Here is a 20,474-nt window from a genome sequence, read left to right as displayed (position 1 = left end):
CTGAATTCTATCCTGGGGTAACTAAATCAATGAAGGTGGAATTTCTCACTGTGGAACTGCTTCAGCTCATAAGTGCAAAAGGAATAAAAATTATTGCCATTTTGTAGCCTCTAATGAAATAATCGATTTAGACGTGATCACCAGTGACTGCCAACATCATAAAAAGAGGCGCAGCCAGATTATATGCCTCTTTGTGGAAGTATACTTGCCTATCTATGAAGTATACTTGCTAAAAGCTTGAATCTGTATCTGATCAAGCCCCTAGATTAGAAGTGGGCAAACTATAGTCCTCAGGCCAATCTAACCTGCTGTTTTTGTAAATAAAGCTTTATTGGAACACAACCACCTGCATTCGCTTATATATTGTCTGTGATTGCTTTTGCCTTACAGGCACATTTGAATAGCTGTGACAGAGCAAATGTGAAAATATTTACTATCTGACCCTTTATAGAAGAAGTTTGCCAATCTTTGCTCTAGGTCTAACTACCCATTTGTAGCAAATACAGGGAACAAGAGAACATGTTAATTGACATCATGGGGATAATCAGCAAAATCCAAACTGGAGGATTTTATAGGAAAAATTACCTTTTTTCTTTAGTAAATAAATTGCAGTAAAAGGCGAAGAGGGCAGGGAGGGGCGAGGGAAAGAGAGGGAAGAGGAGAGGAGAGAAGAGGAAAAAAAATATCAACCACATCTCCATTTTGGCCAAAATTTAATCCAGATACAATTGCATTCTGGTCCTAAGATTCTGCATTTCTGCCCAGTTTCCAGATTCTGCCAATGCTGCCATTCTACAGACCACATTTTGCGTCAGAAGGTCTAGACAAACCAGTGACATTTTCCACGTTGTGGGGTATATTAGCCAGAGATGCTTCCTGTAAGCATGGGCCTTCCTGGCACTTCTCTTTTAATTTGTGCTTCAGCTCAGATCAGCAAAGTCAAGTTTGCCTAATTCAGTAGCTGGCAGTCAGTCTCTTGAACTCCTAACTCTGAGTTTCCGGCTCTTTTTCACTCAGCAGGTTGCTCCCCTCCTTGGACTTTAATTAATGGCTTTATGCATATCGTAATCATGCCTCATATTTGCCTAACCCTTGCCAGGCCCCCAGGGAGGCATCCTAGACCCATTTGGACCAAGTGGAGAAGCTCCTACCGCAGGGCCCTCCTGCCCAGCGGGGTCAGGCCGCCTCTTACCTTCTGCCTGGACAGCTGCCCTCAGAGTCTGAGCAGAGTCTGTCCTGCACAGACGAGCTCCTGGTTGTGACTAGCATAGAACACTGGGTTTCCAGCCGTCTTTTAGTTTTGGAACTTTTTTTTGTTGTTGTTAGAAACACAATTCTTGGTGGAAATGTAACCACCAAAGCAGCAGGGCTGCTTCCTGGAGAAGAGGGAGAGAGGGTGGGCCTGTGCATCCCCAGAGATGATGACAGGCTGTGCATGGGGGAGGTGCGCGTGCGTACGCGTGGTGAGCACTTAAGTACAAGAAAATAGGATAAATACTGGACATTTCTGTGAACAAAGTGGCCTATAAAAACCTAATAAAAACTAATAGAAAGGACCTGTAGGTTAGAATGGGTAAAAAAATACGCCAGTAGGTTATGTCTTAACATGTTGTAATTCAGTCAAGAGGGCAAGGAAGATCGAAAGGAAAAACGATCAGAGGACTGGTGAGTGAAGTGTGACGGAACAAAGTGAAAATTTTCTCTCTTCTGGCACTTAATTTTATTTATGTTTGGCTTAATATTCTTTAGAGCCCTACCTCAGTTAATTAGATTCCGAATAGTTTGTGTAGTTGTTCTATAGCAAAATTAATCTTATTTTATGATAGGGAAAAGTAGATGATTGGGGGAATTTAATTAAGATTACATTTGTAGTTTCTCATCATTTTCTTCTGTTTATGTTTTGCCTAAAAAGTACTGTGTTCTAAATTGACTGACGAAGTGCTAAAATTGCTCAATGCTTGTTCAAAATCAGTGTTTTTTTTGTCTTTGTTTTTGTTTTTGTTTTTTGGCAGGAGGCAGGGAGGGGTGGAAACAGTGATACAGTCTAATTCTCTTTAGTATTTACTTGAGTCATTTAGTTCAAAAGTGCATGCTGTCATTTGCACTTCAGAACTGTGGGTGTTTACTCAGAGCAGGAGAACCCTTTTGTGTCAGTTCAGAAGGAGGATCTTATACATTCTTCCAGGCAAAACATACATGTGCCAAAGACAGGCTATCCCCTCTGAGCTGACTGCTCATGAGGCAAGCGAGGGCCCACACCGTGCTGGCCCAGGACCGCAAACCACCTCGGAGCTCAGCCGGCCGTAAGGCCAGTGCTTTGAAAGGTTCTGTTGCATCATCCATATTTTCACCGACTGGGTGAACATGTAATTTGCCACGTGGTACGTCCAGAATTGGACTCACCACCTTCTTTTCTTTGTCTGCATCGATATTACTGGAAACATCAGTTTTCCTTCTGCTCATTCTTTAAACTTTGCAGTCACTTCCAACTACTCTCTTTTATTGCATGTATCCTATGAATCATTAACATTGGCGGAATCTTCGTAGCATAGATAATTTTGCTTGACCTTTGATGACATAGCCCTGGAGTTTACTCCTGGTTCTGCTACTTGCTAGCTATACTCCTTGAGCAAATTGCTTTACTGCTCAGTCTCCACAAATGTATCTAGAATGTAATAGGTACTCAATCTATGGCCATAGGTGCTGCTGTTGCCATTAAGTAAGAATGTTCCATCTTCCATATCTGTTCCTTCCTTCTGTAACTGCCTCATCCAAGCTCTGAGCCCTTCTCTCTTGCATTGCTGTCACAGCTTCTTTGCTGGTCTCTTTGTTCTCCAGTCCATCTCACCAGACTATAATAGTTCCTAAATACTTGCTTTTTATTAGCATATTCAAAAACCTTAGTAGCTTCCAGTTTCCTACCCTATAATCTAAACACCTAGCTTTCTAGGCCTCCATTATTTGCAGGAGCCTCTTCACGGTCTGTCTGCATTCACCCTGATACTTTCAAAACAGCAATCCGATCATGTCACACACACACATGCGCGCGCGCACACACACACACACTCTCTCTCTCTCTCTCTCTCTCTCTCTCTCTCTCTCTCTCTCTCACACACACACACACACACACACACACACACACACGACCATTTAGGGGCTCTTTGTATAAAATGCCAAAATCCTCACCCTGATATTCACAGTCCTGTTTGGTCTGAGCCCTGTCCATCTCTCTACTCTCACATATACTCTTGCCCTTTGCCATCTCCACACCAGCCGCAAGGTCCTGCCTAAAGTCTGTCTGTCTACAGTGCTACTTCCTCTCGAGTCTTTGCACATGCTGTTTATTCTGCCTATAATGTTCTCCACTCCGTCTTTTACTCATTCTTACTCATTATTTGGGCTCTCAGCATGTCACTTTTTCAGGAAAGCCTTCTCTGTCTAAGTGAAATCTATCTGTTACTTCCTAGAACCACAGGCTGGTCCTTCAGTGCATTCAGCGCAGTTGCAATTTTACATATATCCGGTAGATATTTCACAGACATTTCTCCCTAATTAGGCAATAAGTTCTATAAAAACAATTTTTGGCCACCATTGTTCTCTCTGCCCCTCCCCCCCACTACTGTTTGGATCTGCGCATGGCACACAATAGTTGATTTAAAAAATGCTCATTGAATTAATTGCCTTCCTCTCTTCAATCTAAATTCCCATACCTCCATAACATGGACTTACGTCATATCCCTTTCATCAGTTTTCCATTAATATGTAATGTCCATGCCCTCAAGTTCCTCTCACCTAGAATGTCTATTTTGCTTCCTTGCATCCACCTAAACCCAATCCTCAAGGCTCAGCCCCATTGTTTCTTCAGCAGAGCCTCTGAAAACAATGCTCGTCTTCACGATGCTCGTCTTCTTTTTTTGTAAGTTTGAAACTCAGTATCTCCTTTCATACTTCGTTGTTTATTGCACTGCTCTGTTGTGACACATACATTAGCCTGTTCTCCTAGTCAAATTGCAAGTCTCATGGAAACCAGCTCATTCATGTGTCCTCCTTGGTGCCTAGCATAGTGCTAATAAGCTGGATAGGTCATCAGTGTATGTGGATTGAATAGTGTTTATCCCTGTTTCACAAAGCCTGCTCAGAGCATAACACATAGTAAAGGGGCAAAAAAGATTTGCTGAAAGAAATATTTACGCCAAAAAAACTACAAAAAGAAATTCTAGGAAGTTCTTAGAGTGAAAATAATGTTTTTGGGATTCAAACATAAGGCAAATTAATTTTGTCTTCATCTACGGGCCATCCCTCTGAGGATTTACAGTTCTTAAGCTAAAGGAAACTGCTAATGTGATGCAAGCACTGGAAACCTCAGAATTCCTCTCGTCAAACTTCGAATCAATAAAAAGGACGTGTCCTTGCCATCTCCAAATGGCTACTTGACCTCTCTGGGTCACAATTCGTATACTTTACTAGGCAGCTTTAAACATCTTTCTGTCTCTGAAATCTTTAGGATTCAAAGGTATCTATGCTTCATAATTAAGTTGACTTAAATAAGCTTTCTATAATTAGGATGAGTGTTTCAGGCAGCCAGATTACTCCTATGCTCAACCATATGAAAAACAATCCCATCTGAAGTCATTCGGAAGGTAATATAAGGAAATGATCTTCAGCATTAGAAGGCATATTAAGAAGCGTAGCTGGAGCAGCCTGCTAGCTGGAATATGAGAAATGCAGAGTCCTCAGGGCCACCTCCACGGCACCCTAACGGCTCTGAAGGGAAAGCTAATTGAGCGTGTGACTATCAGATCTTCCCGCATTCCAGCATGTTAGAATCGTACAATCTTGTCATTTTACAAATGGCTTATTAATTTGATCAGTTGTCACTGAAGTAAGAAAAAAATTTTTAGGAATGAAAAAGTATGGAACCATATTTTTTTTCTAAAATGTAGTGTTTGGCAACATAAAGACTGAAAAACACAGAAATGATTTGTATTTACAGTGTCCAAAGTACTGGGATAGTTATAAACTGCTAATATAAAATGTTTTTATTAAGGCATAAAATTGCATGATTTCGTATAGCGAGATACATATACAGCTCCATGAACTTTTGCATATATATCCACTCATGCGACCACCACCGATGCGACGACCACCCACATCAAGACGTAGAACATTTCCAGTCCCCGAGAGGGGGGCTCTCGCCTGCCTTTTTTGGTCAACCCCCCACCCCCTGCCACACTGTAATCTTCATCCTGATTTCTATAACCATTGGTTAGTTTTGCCTGATTGTGAAAATGTATATAAGTGAAGTCATATACTATGTATTCTTTTGTTTCTGGCTGCTTTTGCTGAACATTCGTGTTGCTGTGGGTATCCATGGTTTGTTCATTTTCATTGCTTTGAAGAATTCCATTAGCTAAGCACATCCTGGTGTATCTATTTATCCTTTTATCTGTGAACATTTGGGAATTTTAGTTTGGGGTTATTGTGAATAAAAGTGCTATGAACATTCTTCTACATGTCTTTTAATGGACAGAAGTACTCATTTCATGTATACATATACATATATTTGCACATATATACATATGTATACAGAAGTACTCATTTCATGTATACATATATATATAAAATATATATATAATACTTAAAAGTGGGATCGCTGGGTCATAGGATAGGCGTATGTTGTTTAATTTAAATATATACTGCCAAACAGTTTTCTTAAGTGATTGAACAGTGATTATTTTAATTCACGAATGGAGGATGTGACTCCAAGGTAACTACTATTACATAGTCCAATTGTATCATTTGTTTGTGGTTATTAATATGAACTGACATTTTAAAAGCATATTATATTAACACAGGCACTAGAGTTGTGCCAGCCCACGTACAGGTTGGAATTAAAGATGAAAGGAAGTTGAAAAATGTTTATAGTCTAAAATTCCATTAAAAAATTCAGCTGCATAGAAAAGTATTAAACAATTAGAACTTTAATAAACTCTGTCATTTGGTGAATTATTCTTTTCTTTGGAGTATTGAGAATTGATGTTTGGAGATTAAAATTAATTAATTGTAATTCAGAAAAATATATTAAGAAACTTGTTTGCCTTGGTCAAATAAGAAGGCATTATTCAAAGCAGATACATGAAAAAGGCTGATAATTTGGGCTAAACATATTGTTCTGTCGAATAATTGGAGTTTATTCCCCCTACGCCTGATAAAAATAACATTTTGATATCCCAGACCCATGCTATTATTTTTCTATCCATTTCTATTTCACTTTCATAAAGCTATAAAGTGCATTTTTTTTTTCATGTGACCAGGGAATTGTCTAACTTGCTTTCACTTTAATTTACCTGCCTCCACTTTACAGATTCTTTTAGCAGAAAGAAGATGTGTGTTTATCTATTTGCAAAGAACCGAAAACCAAAGAGCGCTCCATTCTCTGTGCAGAGACATGGGGAAATGGGGAAGCTCGCACAGAGGTCTCATGCCATTTGCTTCTGAGTGTAAAAGCCGTGGTTTTGCTTTTTCTCTGTTCCAGCTATCTCAGGGATCTCCAGAGCCTATCGAGCCCAACTTTTTCACAGCAGATTACCATTTATTACGTCATTCAGCGGGTGGAAACAGCCTGTCCCCCAATGACCCAACAGGTAACGGTCTTCGACACAGGAAATGTGGCTTTCCCAAAGAAATACTCTGTTTGGATCAACAGCTATCCTTACAAGATTATCTTTAATTTAAAAGAATAATGGAGCTTATTTTGAGTATCTGCGGCAATAGTTGAAAGGGACATATGGCAGTAACCTCGAAATTCCCTGAGATTTATTTTACCCAGTTGTGACATCTTCCTTGATCATTTATTAATACCAGAATCTGTGCGGGTGAATCATATTTCTTTTTATTCCTTCTTGCTTATCTGGTGATGGGAAATCAAATGCCCAAAAGCACCTGGGGAGATAAAAAGCAGAAATGAAGATTCCTAAATGAATATTTAAAACAAACAAATAAACAAACAAACAAACATTGGAAACTTACCTGAAGAATCCAAATTGAACATATTTAATTTTTTTCTTTTTTCTTTTTTTTGGTATAAATCTCACGTGGAGGCCCAATATAGCATAGAGATTAAATGTGTAAATTCTCAAGACCTAGATGCCTAGATTCAAAGCTTGGCTCAACCATTTCGTAGTTGGCCTGGGGCAAATTATTTGGCCTCTTTGAATTTCAGTTTCCTTACCTGTGAAATGGGGGTAAAAATGGTACCCACATCACAGGGTTATAGTGACGATCTGTGAAAACATGTAAAAAGTGCTCGGCCTATAGTAGGGGCTCAGCAAAATGTAACTTGTAATATTTGAACTTTCAGAAGAGGTTTTCAAGCTATTCCGAGGTTCCAGAGTTACTAGGTAATTTTTGAATCCCTATAAACTATAGTGTTTGTGGTTAAATGAAGACTTGCCATCTCCTCAACTAGAAAACCACTCTCTTCTGTTGTGCTTTCCTTGTTGCTGCATTTAGGCAAATCATTGCATGTGCTGTTATGTTAAACTTCCCCTACGTTCTTGGACTCCCGGGATAAAGCTAACTTGTGTAGGCAGAATTTCATTGAAAACAATTCCTGAGACATCCGAGATAAACTATTGTTTAAAGTCATTTTCTTTTGAAAGCATCTCCCAGGTCACGTAAACCAGTCTGCAGGCCAGACTTCCTACAGCAGCAACTCTGATGTCAAGGTCACTGGTGGAAGGTTTTCAGGGGCCTGAGATAGAGCCGACAGACTCTTTCAGGGCAGCTGGACACCCCACCCCAGAGCAGACCAGACGTTGTCACAGCAGGCTGGGCAAAAGCAAAGACAGCAAAGCCTTCGAGCGCTTCAGGGAGCACTTTTAAAGCTGCTAGGACTTACATCCTCATGCCTCCCCTCAGCCCTCAACTCATTCTTTCTAACGTCTCTCCAAAGTGGCAGGGGAACTCCGGGCCTCCACATGAGTCAGTGTTAATTGATTTGAGTGGAAGCTGGTTACCATTGCTTTGGGTGGCGTTGAGATGAGTTAAGGTGCTGGTATGTCATACTCAGACCAAGCATCAAAAGAAATATTGTCTTCTGGCATTAAATGTATGTATTTTATTTCCCTCTAGGCAGCCATTGGAAAGAGTCCGATCTTTGTTGTCTTTCACTGTCTATTTCTGCCTCTCTCTAAAAATGTATTTTCTTTCTAGTACATATATACTCTTTGCCTTGTGGATTAGGGAGTGTCTTAATCAGAAAACTTGCCCATCAGATAGTTTCTGTTTGGTATCACTTCTCATCTAGCCTTTCTCTCTCTCTCTCTCTCTCTCTCTCTCTCTCTCTCTCTCTCTCTCTCACACACACACACACACACACACACACACACAGAGCTAGCTTAATTGGCTAATTTATGTCATGAGCAATACCCTAAATCTTTGTGTATTATTTTGTGATGGCTGCCCCCAAAGCAGCCAGTTATTAAAGGAAGAAAAACAAAGAGTTTGAATATTCAAAGCCGAGATAATTTGGAATGTGCTTATAAGACTCATCTCCATCATTAAGAAATTGACTTGTTTTCCCTGCAGTTGAGACATATTGCCAATGAAGTCTAAGAAAATATGAATCAAATGTCAGATTTTCCATAATTTATTTCAGGCCTACCTACCAGCTTTGATTTGGAAGAGGGAATAACATATGAACAAATGCAGGTAAGGCTTTTTAGTGCCTCTGGATGATTTTATTTTGTTGCTTTTAATTCAATACTAACTGGATTTTTTTTTTTCTACTTTAGACTGTGATTGAAGAAGTGCTAGAGGAGAGTGGTTATTACAATTTTACTTCTAACAGGTGAGCTCTAGAGTTTGCTTTCAAATTTGAAAAATCAATTGAGATCATTAGATATTATATCTGATTTCTCTATACTTGATTCTAGAGGGTTTTCCCCCAACTTTTACTTTAAACACTTTTGTAAAATATCTTCACTTAGGCCAAATACTACCATGGTAGAATATCTGTAGCTCATCTTTTGTATGGATATTGTACTCTGTTGAAAAAGAAAGGGTGATCGCTGAGTAGTAATTTACTCCCATAAAAAAAAAAAATGAACATAGTGAATGGAAAAGCATTTCTAGATTGTTTTTTAATTTAAACAGTTGTTTGTTCCATTCCAGAAGAATTGTAAACAGATTTCCATCACTGAAATCTACCCATTTTTTTGTGTGTAGAATGTAAGGGGGAAAATGCAACTAACCAAAGAATCACTTCCGGTGAATTTAAGATATATTTGTGGGAAAGGGATTTGTTGGTATGTGTTGCCATTTGTTTATCCTTATAAGAAATCTCGCTTTGCAAGGGCTACATATTATCTTCTAATATAACCATTATTGGTGCTATCAATTTCATCCAGTTCTGGGTTCCTACAATTTTACTCTTGGGCATGGTGTCGGACACAGAGATTTGGGTACAATTAGTTTAGTCGAGAAGCAGTCCCAGGAAGCACTGGTAAGGGAGTGGAGAAATAATTCAATAAAGGTTTCATTTTCAAGCAAGTTATCATTGTGAGAGGCTGGAGCTTGATCCCACTGGCAAAATTTGAGAGCCAGTGTAGAATATGCCCCTCACTTATTCCCCTCAAGGACTGAGGGAGCTGGGGTGTTTATCCTCCAGTTTCCATCAGCCATTGTTTGTAGCCTTTCCCCAGGGAATATTAGTTCCCTGGCATTTCTGGCCTTCTGTGGGGTGGTCAAAGCAGATTCTAGAAGCCAGCAAAATCCTCAGGAAAAGAAACACTGCTGCTGGCAGTTAGAAATCAGGTTGGCATGCTTTGAAGTAGTACAGATGAGGGGTATGGGCGCCAGCAGTGTCTCCTAACACGGGTTGTCTTGTGACTTTTCCAAGGAGTCATATAGAGTGTATATTGATCATAAGCAGTCACATACATGTTCTATATGGCTTAACATTGCTTTAGAAGGCACAGTCTTGTGGAGTTTGTTCTCATGAAGTGGCCTTTTATGCTTGGAGAAACTGCCTTCCTTTCTAGCTAGTGAAACTATCTTGAGACCACGACTTAAATTATTCAAGAAGTCTTCCCCAATGATAACTGTTGGACATAGTAAGAGAAAGAGGTCTGAAGAACATCCTGTTAAGGCCATTACATGGAAATTAGAGTCTTTTTTTTAGGTCAGTTCAATCCCCAACAGTTTTTCTTCCTTCTGGTTCAACGAGTTTTTCTTATGAATCTCACCTAAGATTATTCAACTGCTTGACGATTTATTTCCAAAATACTGCCTTTGTAAATTTAGTTCTGTTGTGATTTGTAATTGCAGAGAAATGATGAGTAATTCTCATTTTCCAAAAGTATATTGTTAATAGAAATCACCATCTCCATAGTCACTCTCCTCCCCCATTCCTGGAGAGATTTAAAATTTCTTTTTCAACCCTTGGACTGAGACTATCCTGCCTTCCATGGATAGTATGAATGTCTCTGTTATTGATTCTCAGCATATTATTTCAAGTGCTCTTGGATTAAGTGGGGGCAAAAGTCATGCTTGTCACTTTTTAACCTACATTTTCTCAGAGGCTCAGGATCATGAACAATGAATGTCTTCATATTTTTGCAGAAAATCAACTAAACATCAGTAAAAAGCAGGTGTATAAAGGAATTAGGAAAGCTCTTACTAGAGCTATTTTATCTTTTTTAAAAACAATTTCAGTCTTAGTTTGAAATTTATGGTTATCCTTTTACAGTTCTCCTATCAAGTTTTTAAAAAGTCAAATATTATTTCTACTTCCAAAGACATATTCCTGTATTAAAAGACATTGCAAATTCTCTTATTATGATAAACACATAATAAGATGCCTAATAACAAAGGCAAAAATACATTCAGTTATATTCAGAATTGTGAAAACAATAGGAAGATATGATTTAAATGATCAAGTTCAAGCAACGTATGATTGATATGACATAAATTTTCTTAAAATGCTCCAAGTTCAAGGGAGCCACCCATTTAAACATGCCTATAGCCATAACCCTCCTTTTTCTGCTTTTAATAGCAATGATAGAATATATCTCCGAAGAAAGACTCTTTACAGTTTACTAGTAAAAATAACCCTTGGTTGTGCTTTAAGCCATCACTTGTTTACTGGTGTTCTAAATTAATTCCCAAGAAATAAGTCAGGCTCCACTTAGAAACACCTAATACTTCATAAACTGGAAAAACACATAATTTCAAATACAAATCAAATCAGCTATGACAGTCCTGATATTTCCATAGTCAAAGGATAGAGTATATTAAATATCACAGAACATGTACAGGTATTTAGAATCAGTATTTAGAACCAGTAGATTGTATTTTCCTAAATAGGTTCTGTAGAATAACCAGTGATATTAATAGATGTTCCCTGAAAAAATAAAATTTTGCAAGCAGATATATTTGAGAAACTCTGAATATACAATCTTCCATTTATGGAGAATGTTGACACACATTACAACTGTAGGAAAGAAATCTGTTGACCTTATTTGCCCCAATGCTTCCTCAACTTTTACTTGGAACACAAGTTGAGGAATGCTGCCCTAGCAATATGGTTAGCAATGGGAAACATTGTTTAAACTCCTCTGCCAGTATCCACCCAGATTTGCTAATATTCTCATTGTCATCATCATCATCACCATAAAATATTATTAAATGATCTTGATTAATTACTACACACAGAGAATTACATACATAATTCCCATGTTATCCAAGTTTACAATTTAAGGCTGTCAGTTCAAGTCCATACACACGTGTACAAAGCATCCAGACAGCACCTGAAACGTTAAGCCAAGATACAGCACATTTTCAGCTTAGATTATAGAGTTTTTATTTAGTTAGGGATCGAGAGATGCGATTTTTCAACAGAAAGTCTTAGGACAAAGCCATGATCTAGCTATTGGCTATCTTTGGGGTTATCTAGAACTGTTTAAATAATGGGGAGAATGCTTGGGAAGTTGGTAAGAAGTGTGTCTCAGGTACAAAATGCTGCATTAAAGAAAATGGTAACAGAAACAGAAAGCAGCAGCAAGGAGCCCTAATCAAATAGGGAAGATTCCTCATTTCCGGGCTTGTAGGAAGAGGAGTTAGGACTGAGTCAAGAGGAAGGAAGCAGTATAAAGAAAAATGAAACAAGGTCAAAACAAACTTGGCCAGCCCAAAGTGGGCTTTATTCCTGATCGTTTGTAGGGTTGTATGATTAATTAGATTTTACAGATGTAAACATTTAGCTTCCTTACCAGAAGGATACAGCCTAGCATGACTTAATTTTCTCATTGTTGTTTGTGGGAGTAAAACTATTTGAGTTCTGTGAGTGAATAGGTGACAAGCTTATCACTCATATTCTTCAGAGTACACATTAGTATTTTAATTTGTAATGATAAAATATCTGTTGAGAAATAATGATACACAAGATAAAAAGAAATCAACATTGAATCAGCTAGCATTTCTTTTTTTTCCCCAATTAATGGATGAACATGTAAAATAGATATTTAATGTGCATAGACATTTAAATGTACAAGTTACTTCAAATGGGTGTTTATTTTTCCACTATAAAGACTTATCAGTTCCTGTGAGTTCATAATTTGACAAAGACACTGTTGGCACTGAACTTCAGGAAAAGGCAGCTTTCTAAAAATGTCCCTATTCTATTAAGGGTTGCCTTTTTAGTCATTGGATTTATTTACTTATACACCCAAACTACTGCTTTGGAAGTTGAATGTGTGAACTAAAAGATCTGTGACTACAGAGAACTCTTTCTACTTCTGAATCTTCTATAGGTATCACTCCTATCCGTGGAGGACCAAGAATCACCCAACCAAAAGATGAAAATGCTGCATTTTGAATGGACTTGGTTTTCCCAGTGATGTTTAAGCTCTGGACTTGAGCCACTTGCCCAAAGATTGGGTGCTATTAAGAATGTGGAAGAGAAAAGACCAAGATGCCATGGTGCCTGCAGGACCTCTTTCTGAAAGTCTGGTGTTAGGCTATATGACAGCTGCAATGCTTAGAGGCTCCATTCCTAGGATGCATTACATACAGGATGACAGGGCTCTCAATGTGCTCCTGGGAGAAAATGCTGCAAAATTCATCTGTAGGAAGAAAACATACTCTTCACAGAACTTCCCTCCAAGTTAAAAAAAAATCTTGTCATATTTTTCAAAGGCATATTTTTAAGGATTGCCGAAAACTATGTTCAAAGTCATCTAGCCTTTTATGTATAAAAAGTTTGACTTAAAGAAAATTATAGGATTCATAATAATAATATATTGGGTGAGTCACTGTTATCTCCCATTTTTTTTTAATCCTAAAAGATATTCAAAATACATAATTGAATTTTTTTTTGTTCATTTGTTTTAATGAAAGACTTGGTTCTCTCTTAACCACTTGGGTGCTAGTGGTCTTGAAACCTGATACAGTGTAGACAGTATTTGTAACCTTGCACAGCCTCTGGGAATAACTGTCAAATTGTCGGATTTAAGTTACAGTAATAGTATATATTAATGTATAGTGTGTGTGTATGTACATATATAAATATACATGGGGAAGAGAGAGGTTTTAATTAAGTTAATGCTTTGCTGCTGATCAAATTATAGTGTTTTTAGAGCACTTTGAAGGGTTCATAGAATCTATGAAAGAGATGTAATATTCCTTATTCTAAGACCTTCCTTACTAAAATTACCTATGTTATTTAAAATTTTTTTATTGTTTGGGAATTTGAAATGAAAAAAGTTATATAATAAAATATAAGGTTTTTCTTTATTCATTGAGACATCCCTAAAAAAGAGAAATCAATGCCAAAACAGTGTCCCATTCCTATGCAGGGAGCATTTATGAGAAAAAATTTCTAGATTCTTACTGGGCTAAAATCTCTTTAACTGGCTTCTTAGAACTGGTATAATGTTAGAAAACCCTTATTGCCAAATCAGATGGCACTACTTTAAGAACATTTTAATGCTATACAATTAGTAATCCGAAAGCTGAAATTATTATTTTTAATTACTTCTCACTGAGTTCTGCTATTTTTATTTACATTGATATATTTTTAGCATGATCGAATAGAATTTAGTTCAATATATCTACAGTGGTTGAAACACAATAACCTTTTGTATAGTATGGAAAAATCTTTTAATGCAAATCCAGACTATTTTTACAATTAGTATGTTTAATACTTAAATGATATCCAAATTCCATTTAGCTTAACTTTGAAAATTGCCAATGAATCTTTGCTTTTATGCCAAATTAATAATAACAAATATACTGTAATTTAAAATAATAGATGCAAATACAGTAATGAAAATTTCAGTTTCAGCTTTCAAACCAGTTCCATCCATATGGGAAATTTACATGTGAAATCAAAATGCTATGATTTTGTTGATTTAAACCAGGCAAAATTTTATTCTTATTCCAAATTAATTTGAATACGCACTATTACTTTTTATGTTTTTTCATGTATGGAATGGGAACATTTTCTCATTGTAGAGGAAGCGCAGGCCTAGAGGGGCACAAATTTTAATTGTGATAGAAGCCAGTACTTAGAAATAAACCAAGCTATGGGGCAAAAGTTTGAACAGCAAAATTCTTTTTCAAATGATGATATATAGTAGAAAAGAATAGTATTCAGAGGTCACACCTTGGTTAGAAAAGAGAAATTATTTATTTGAAGGTGTTCTTAAATGCATACTGTTGATCTTATTGATGAGAGCTGGAGCAAAAGATTACTATCTAACAAATTCTCCTCGACTCTACCTACAGATGGCATTGGTTATGCTACAGGAGCCAGTATGAATTAACAAAAATAACAAATACATGTCCTTTTCAACAGCCACTTTAGGCCCATCAACTCTATGCCGATAGATATATTCGTTTGCCAAAAGAATGAATGTGCGCTATTTGAATCCCCCCTTACCAGTGACTGAATCAACATTCTCCCAGTGCAGGAGTAAGCCCTTAAGAGAAAGTTAGGTACTGGTAAGGGAACCATCTTGTGCATAGAGGCACATCCTGACAGTGAAAGTTAACTTTTCCAAAGCTCTCGCTTTCCTTCAAACAAGCCCACCCCTGCCCCCCACTTTACAATAAACAAAAACAATCATTTTGTTCTGACTATCTGAAGTGTCTTCTAATGCAAAGAAGTTATTACTTGAACTTAATAGGCCTCTTAATATTTTCTTGATTGCATTAAAATTTTTTCTCTTTTGTGAAATTTTTAATTACTTGTGCAATGAAATCCTTGTGAATTCATCTAATTCTCAGTTACTGAATATTTGTATGGGACAGAATATGAATCAATCTTTTCAGATCATTTTGCTACACGGATACTTTGGTTAATTACATTATGATCCACCAGCTCTACCTGAATACGTGTATTTGAAACCTTAGTTTGCTTGTTCCATTCTCAGGGAAGTGACTGCAACAGGCCTACATGCTTACTGGTTGTTGTTAACCACTTCTTCCAAAGTATAATATTTAATTAGAGATCTTCAGGGAATAGCAACATGGACACTAGACCAAGAACTCATGGATAAATTTCAGAAACCTCCTAGAGAAATGCTGCTTGGGTTAAATATGGATATTTGTGTGGCACTGGACAGAGTGCAGAGTCTGTTTTGGCATTCTAATGAGAACCTACTTAAGAAACACTGTTATCAAGTTTACCCAAATGATGGAACTGATGAGGACTTCTGGTCTTCCTACAGGTACCATCTATGAGTTATTAAATACTATGAATTTTGATATTCAAAAACAAATAGGTTGTTCATGTACAATTCCAGCAATATCATCAGTTAATCACTCATGTTTAAGATGTGTGAAGGCAATATATTGTTTAATCAATTTTATCAGTATTAATATGCATAGAATCCACTTTCTTTTTGTTTTGCTGAATTGCAAAATATGTTGCTATTTCTCTTTTCCATTTAGAAAAGTGAGGAACTGTGCACAGCAAATATGCTGAATTCCTTTAGAAATAGCTTCAACTTCTACCTGAAGGCAGGGAAAGCTTTTTTATAAGCTACTTTTGTTGTTTACCTTTTGCTTTTTTGATGTGTATTCATCAACTGGAAAGGCCATGCAAAGGATTCAGGGCTGAAACGGCTTCTCAGCACCCTGGAGATGTAGCTGTGAAGGGCTCCTAAGCAAGGGAATCGTAATACTTCTGTACATTGACCTTGACTCTGGGTGAAATTCTATCCAAACGTGAATTTCTTCATGTTCTACAACTAAATGTGATAATAATTGTATTTTATACATCTTTATGACATCTTTCAGATTATAGCTGTTGATGGAAATTGGCATCATTTTGGATAGATTATTTTTTCAATTGAAGTGTGCTGCTGACAGTATGCTTATCCTTGAATGCTGTTTTTAATATTGATAGGAAGACTCAAATTTGAGTCTCAGGAAAACAAGTTTGTGATAAAGAAATTCTTATGTGTGTCATTACGGTTAAATTGCATATTGTAAATATGACTGTTATGGTTGATTATATTCCTGCTGTGATGTTGTTTCCAGACTTGCAAGAGGAATAGGAAAGATTTGATAATTTCGATGGGGTGACTGATAGATACTGCAAATTTACACATCTTCTGGGTTCATGGGCAATGATTGTTTTTAACAATGAAGATCACATACCCTAATAGCAGAATTCTTGGTATATGAGGTATGCTAGATTTTCTTTTTACTACATATATGCAGCAATTAACTAATAATGTACAAAACAATTAAATGCAGTTTATTGTATTTAAAAGTCTATTCACAATTGAAAACTCAAAATTATTCCGTAAACATGACAAGCTGCCTTTTTTCCATTTTGTACTATAAATCTCTGCACTGTACCTGGAAACTATATTTAGAGGTAGCGAAGTGTATTATGACTTGTTAAATGCTGTCATTTGGAAGTAGCTTGCCTTTGTTTTCTCTGAACAAAGATAGTTTTGTCTTTATAGAAAATCACTGTCATTTTGACAGGTAACCAACAAGTCTACATAGATGCTTGGAATTGATCTGGTGAGCTCACAAATGAAAAATTAGCTGAAGGTTTCACAATCGTGTGACCAAATGGTCCAATAAAACAAGTAGAAAGAGATTTTGGACTAGAAATAACCCACCAAGAAGAATACATGCATTAAGGCCTTAGCACCTTCGAGTCACACTGTGAAGGTCACTTTTAAAACGATATTTTTAACTCATGATTTAGTTTTACATTTCAAGCACAATTTGAGTCAGGAATCTGAAAAAGAATATAAGGTTTATAAATGACTGTTACATTTTAGTTTTCCTTGCCCTCCAGATTCTCTGTTTTTTGTCTTATACTTCAGTGAATTTGGAAGGAAATGCAGCTTGTTTGGGGATACCTCATGTCAAGAAGGAATATCTGAAGTAGTTGTATGAATCCAACATTTAATTGAGGGAGGTGAATAAATATAAGTATTCAGAAGTGAAACCCCAACTTGCTAAAGATGAAAGAGGGATCTTTCAAGGATGTGGGATAATCCCCAAATAAAACCTTCCTTGAGAAATTGGAGGACAAGTAGAAGGCAACGGGTTCCCCAGTGCCTGACATCACCCAACGGGCTTGTCACAAGATGGTGAGTGATTGGCAAAGGGCCAGGTACTCCACGACCTTGAATGTTTCATATTGTTCCCCAGAGTGCAGTTATCATTAGACTGTTATCTCAGCACTGTCACCAGTAAGGTGACCACCCAGAATGGCCCACTAAGGCTCCCCAGTCCCTTGTTGGTAGGATCCCTTGGACAGCGATCTTCTGAAGTGTTTCAAAGACTTTAAACTCCTCAAAGAAGCAGCTTTGCCATCAAGTAACTGCAGTTCTGTCTCTGGCGGCCATGGTTTCCCTTCACATTTTTCATCCATGGCTTCAGGTCCTTTTCATCTGACAATGGAAATTTTATAAGAAATATATTTAGGAGTTAGATAAATGATGGCAGATTTGAATATGCTTACACTTAACTAGATTAGAAAGAGACATTTTCAGGTATTTTAGTTGTTTGCAAGTAAACCAGTTGATAGGCTATGGAAAGATTCCATCATTTTGCTCTTCCAAAATGGAAAACAAAAGTCAGTTAAAAGAAAAATCCTCTGAGTGCATTTTGTTTACTGACATTTAGTGGATCAAAACTGAATTATAGTGCTTCCTGTATTTTATTGTTCCCAGTGGTAAGTTTGTTAGGATCAAAAAGAACAGAGCTATTCTCTGAAAAAAAGGTGCGGCCCTAATCTCACATTGCCTAAAGCTTCTATTATCTGGACAGCCGAGGTGCATGACAGAGGCCTGTGCCTACAGAATGGAAAAGCACTTTCGATTTGCCTTTTTGCCCTTAGCTTCTAAGAGGGTATCTATTATTGTTCCAGCCCCATTCCCAGGCCTCTCTCCTGTCTGGAACACCCACTTTTCCCCATTCCTACCCAAGGAATAGACTTTTACCAGGTGTCCTGCAAAGATCCCTGTGTTTATTAGAGGAGATGTTTGTCATTCTGTGACCGATGTGTGATATGGAAGGCAGAGGGCTGACGGACTCCTCTGCACATGATTCTGTCTTTCCAAAACGTCCAAAACCCTTCTGTATGAGCACATTGAGATTCAAAAGTGCTGATGAACCTGAAGGCCTTGGAAGAGAAGAAAAATGAAATGCCTCTATAAAAGATTTATATAAAAAATGCAAGCAGCTTTTATTTTTGCTATTGCTTAAATATGCTCTATAAAATGCTAAAGAAATTAAAAATGTATTTTCAATCTTACTGGCAAAGAATTTTATTTCTTTTATTAAGAGTTCATAGCAAATGGTCATTTCTTTTCTCTCACCAGTTCCCCTGAATCTCTCCTTTTATGCTTTTTAGTCTTTTGATTAAAAAAAAAAAAAATCTCCCAAATAGGCCATGTTATATGTATTTAAGCTCAAATGTGTCCCACGGCTTTATTTGGTGGGTCCCTGTAGGAATTATCTATTACTACAAATAGTGCATAAAGAAATACTTCAAAACTTAATGACAAAATGGCAAGCATTTATTATCTCTCATGAATCTGTAGATCAACGGGGCGATATTCTGCTGCTCTGAGCTGGGCTCGGCTGATCTCTGTTCCCTCACGTGTCTCTGCTCGGCTGGCAGGTTTCCTGGGGTCTGGCTGGTCTGGGATGGACTCAGAGGGGACAAGTCAACTCTCCTCCATGTGTCTTACATTCCTCCAGCAACTTAGCTGATGTATTCTTGTGGCGGTAGCAAGAGCTGGAGAAATATGTGGAAATGCAAGACACCTTTGTCAAGACTCGGCTTACATCATCTTCCCCATTCTCATCGGCTGAAGCAGATCACATGCTCGCACCTGTTAGCGTGGGAGGGTGTATCAGGTTTTTATTCCTATGTAACAAATTACTATAGACTTAGCAATTAGAAACAACACACAATTTTTATCTCAATTTCTGTAGGTCAGAAGTTTGGTATGCCTTGCGCAGGTCCTCTCACAGGCTAGAATAAAAACATGGGCAGGGGGTTGGGGCCTCATCTGGGCCTTGGGGTCTGCTCCCATGATTGCTAGCAGACTTCAATTCCTCATGTCTATAGGACGACTAAGGTCCTCAGCAATTACGTGTAGCCTGTAGTAGAGTCCCCTGCCATGTGGCCCTGTCCATAAACAGTTTAAATCAAGGCAACTTGCTTTTTCAAAGGCCAGCAGGAGAGTCAGTCTCTTTCGTATCAACTGAGACAGAGTTTGATGACATAACCAAATCAAGGGAGTGATTTGGTTATGTCATCAATCTCTGTCTCAGTTGATATAAGCAAGTTGTTATAAGCATATTCTAGTTGTTATAAGCAAGTTGTTATAAGCATATTCTAGTTGTTATAAGCAAGTTGTTATAAGCATATTCTAGTTGTTATAAGCAAGTCACAGGTGCAGCCTACACGCAATGGGAAGGGATTGCACAAGGGAACCGATGCTTGGGATCACCTCTGGGTATATCTGCCACAGACTGAAATGCCAAAGGGCGCACCCATAGGTAGACCTGAAATATTAGAGCCATGAAATATGAAGTATCACAATATCAAAATACCTGTAGAAGAGAGTATTGTGTGAGGTAGTCTCATGAAAATGACCTTAGACCGCAGGACCTGAATCCCAGAACATTTCTAGTCCCCCTTCAAGGTTTTTCAGTTAATTGTCTCCAGCAGACTATTTGAAAGCCAGATCTAACCCAGCAAATAAACAAACCTCAGTCACTGGCATGAAAAGCAGGAATGGAAATTATTCTTCCAGAGCCAGAGGAGCTTTCTGTAGCAACACAGTAAACATCCCCCACATCCTGCAAACTCGGTGCAATATAATCTTCTATTCTTAATTTAGTCCTTTATCAAATGGGAACAAATTGATTGTTCTCAGTAATTATGTTTATATGGCAAAGAACAGGAATTAAATAAGTGAATTATA

The 20,474-nt window shown here is 37.6% G+C and overlaps 1 protein-coding gene across 1 annotated transcript in view; it reads left to right on the top strand.

Moving 5' to 3' along the window:
* Nucleotides 1–16,458, top strand: part of NEK10 (NIMA related kinase 10) — a 191,568-nt gene extending 175,110 nt beyond the window's left edge. Inside the window, exons 33-36 of the mRNA XM_023528263.1 lie at nt 6,536–6,644; nt 8,660–8,712; nt 8,796–8,851; nt 12,813–16,458. Of these exons, the coding sequence (XP_023384031.1) occupies nt 6,536–6,644; nt 8,660–8,712; nt 8,796–8,851; nt 12,813–12,861 (267 nt within the window). The 3' untranslated portion in view covers nt 12,862–16,458. The remainder of the gene's footprint in view (nt 1–6,535; nt 6,645–8,659; nt 8,713–8,795; nt 8,852–12,812) is intronic.
* Nucleotides 16,459–20,474: the final 4,016 nt, after the last annotated feature.

The sequence above is a fragment of the Pteropus vampyrus genome, unplaced genomic scaffold (assembly GCF_000151845.1).
Source record: "Pteropus vampyrus isolate Shadow unplaced genomic scaffold, Pvam_2.0 Scaffold1, whole genome shotgun sequence".
Classification (NCBI taxonomy): Eukaryota; Metazoa; Chordata; class Mammalia; order Chiroptera; family Pteropodidae; genus Pteropus; species Pteropus vampyrus.
This window is presented reverse-complemented; position numbering and strand designations above follow the sequence as displayed.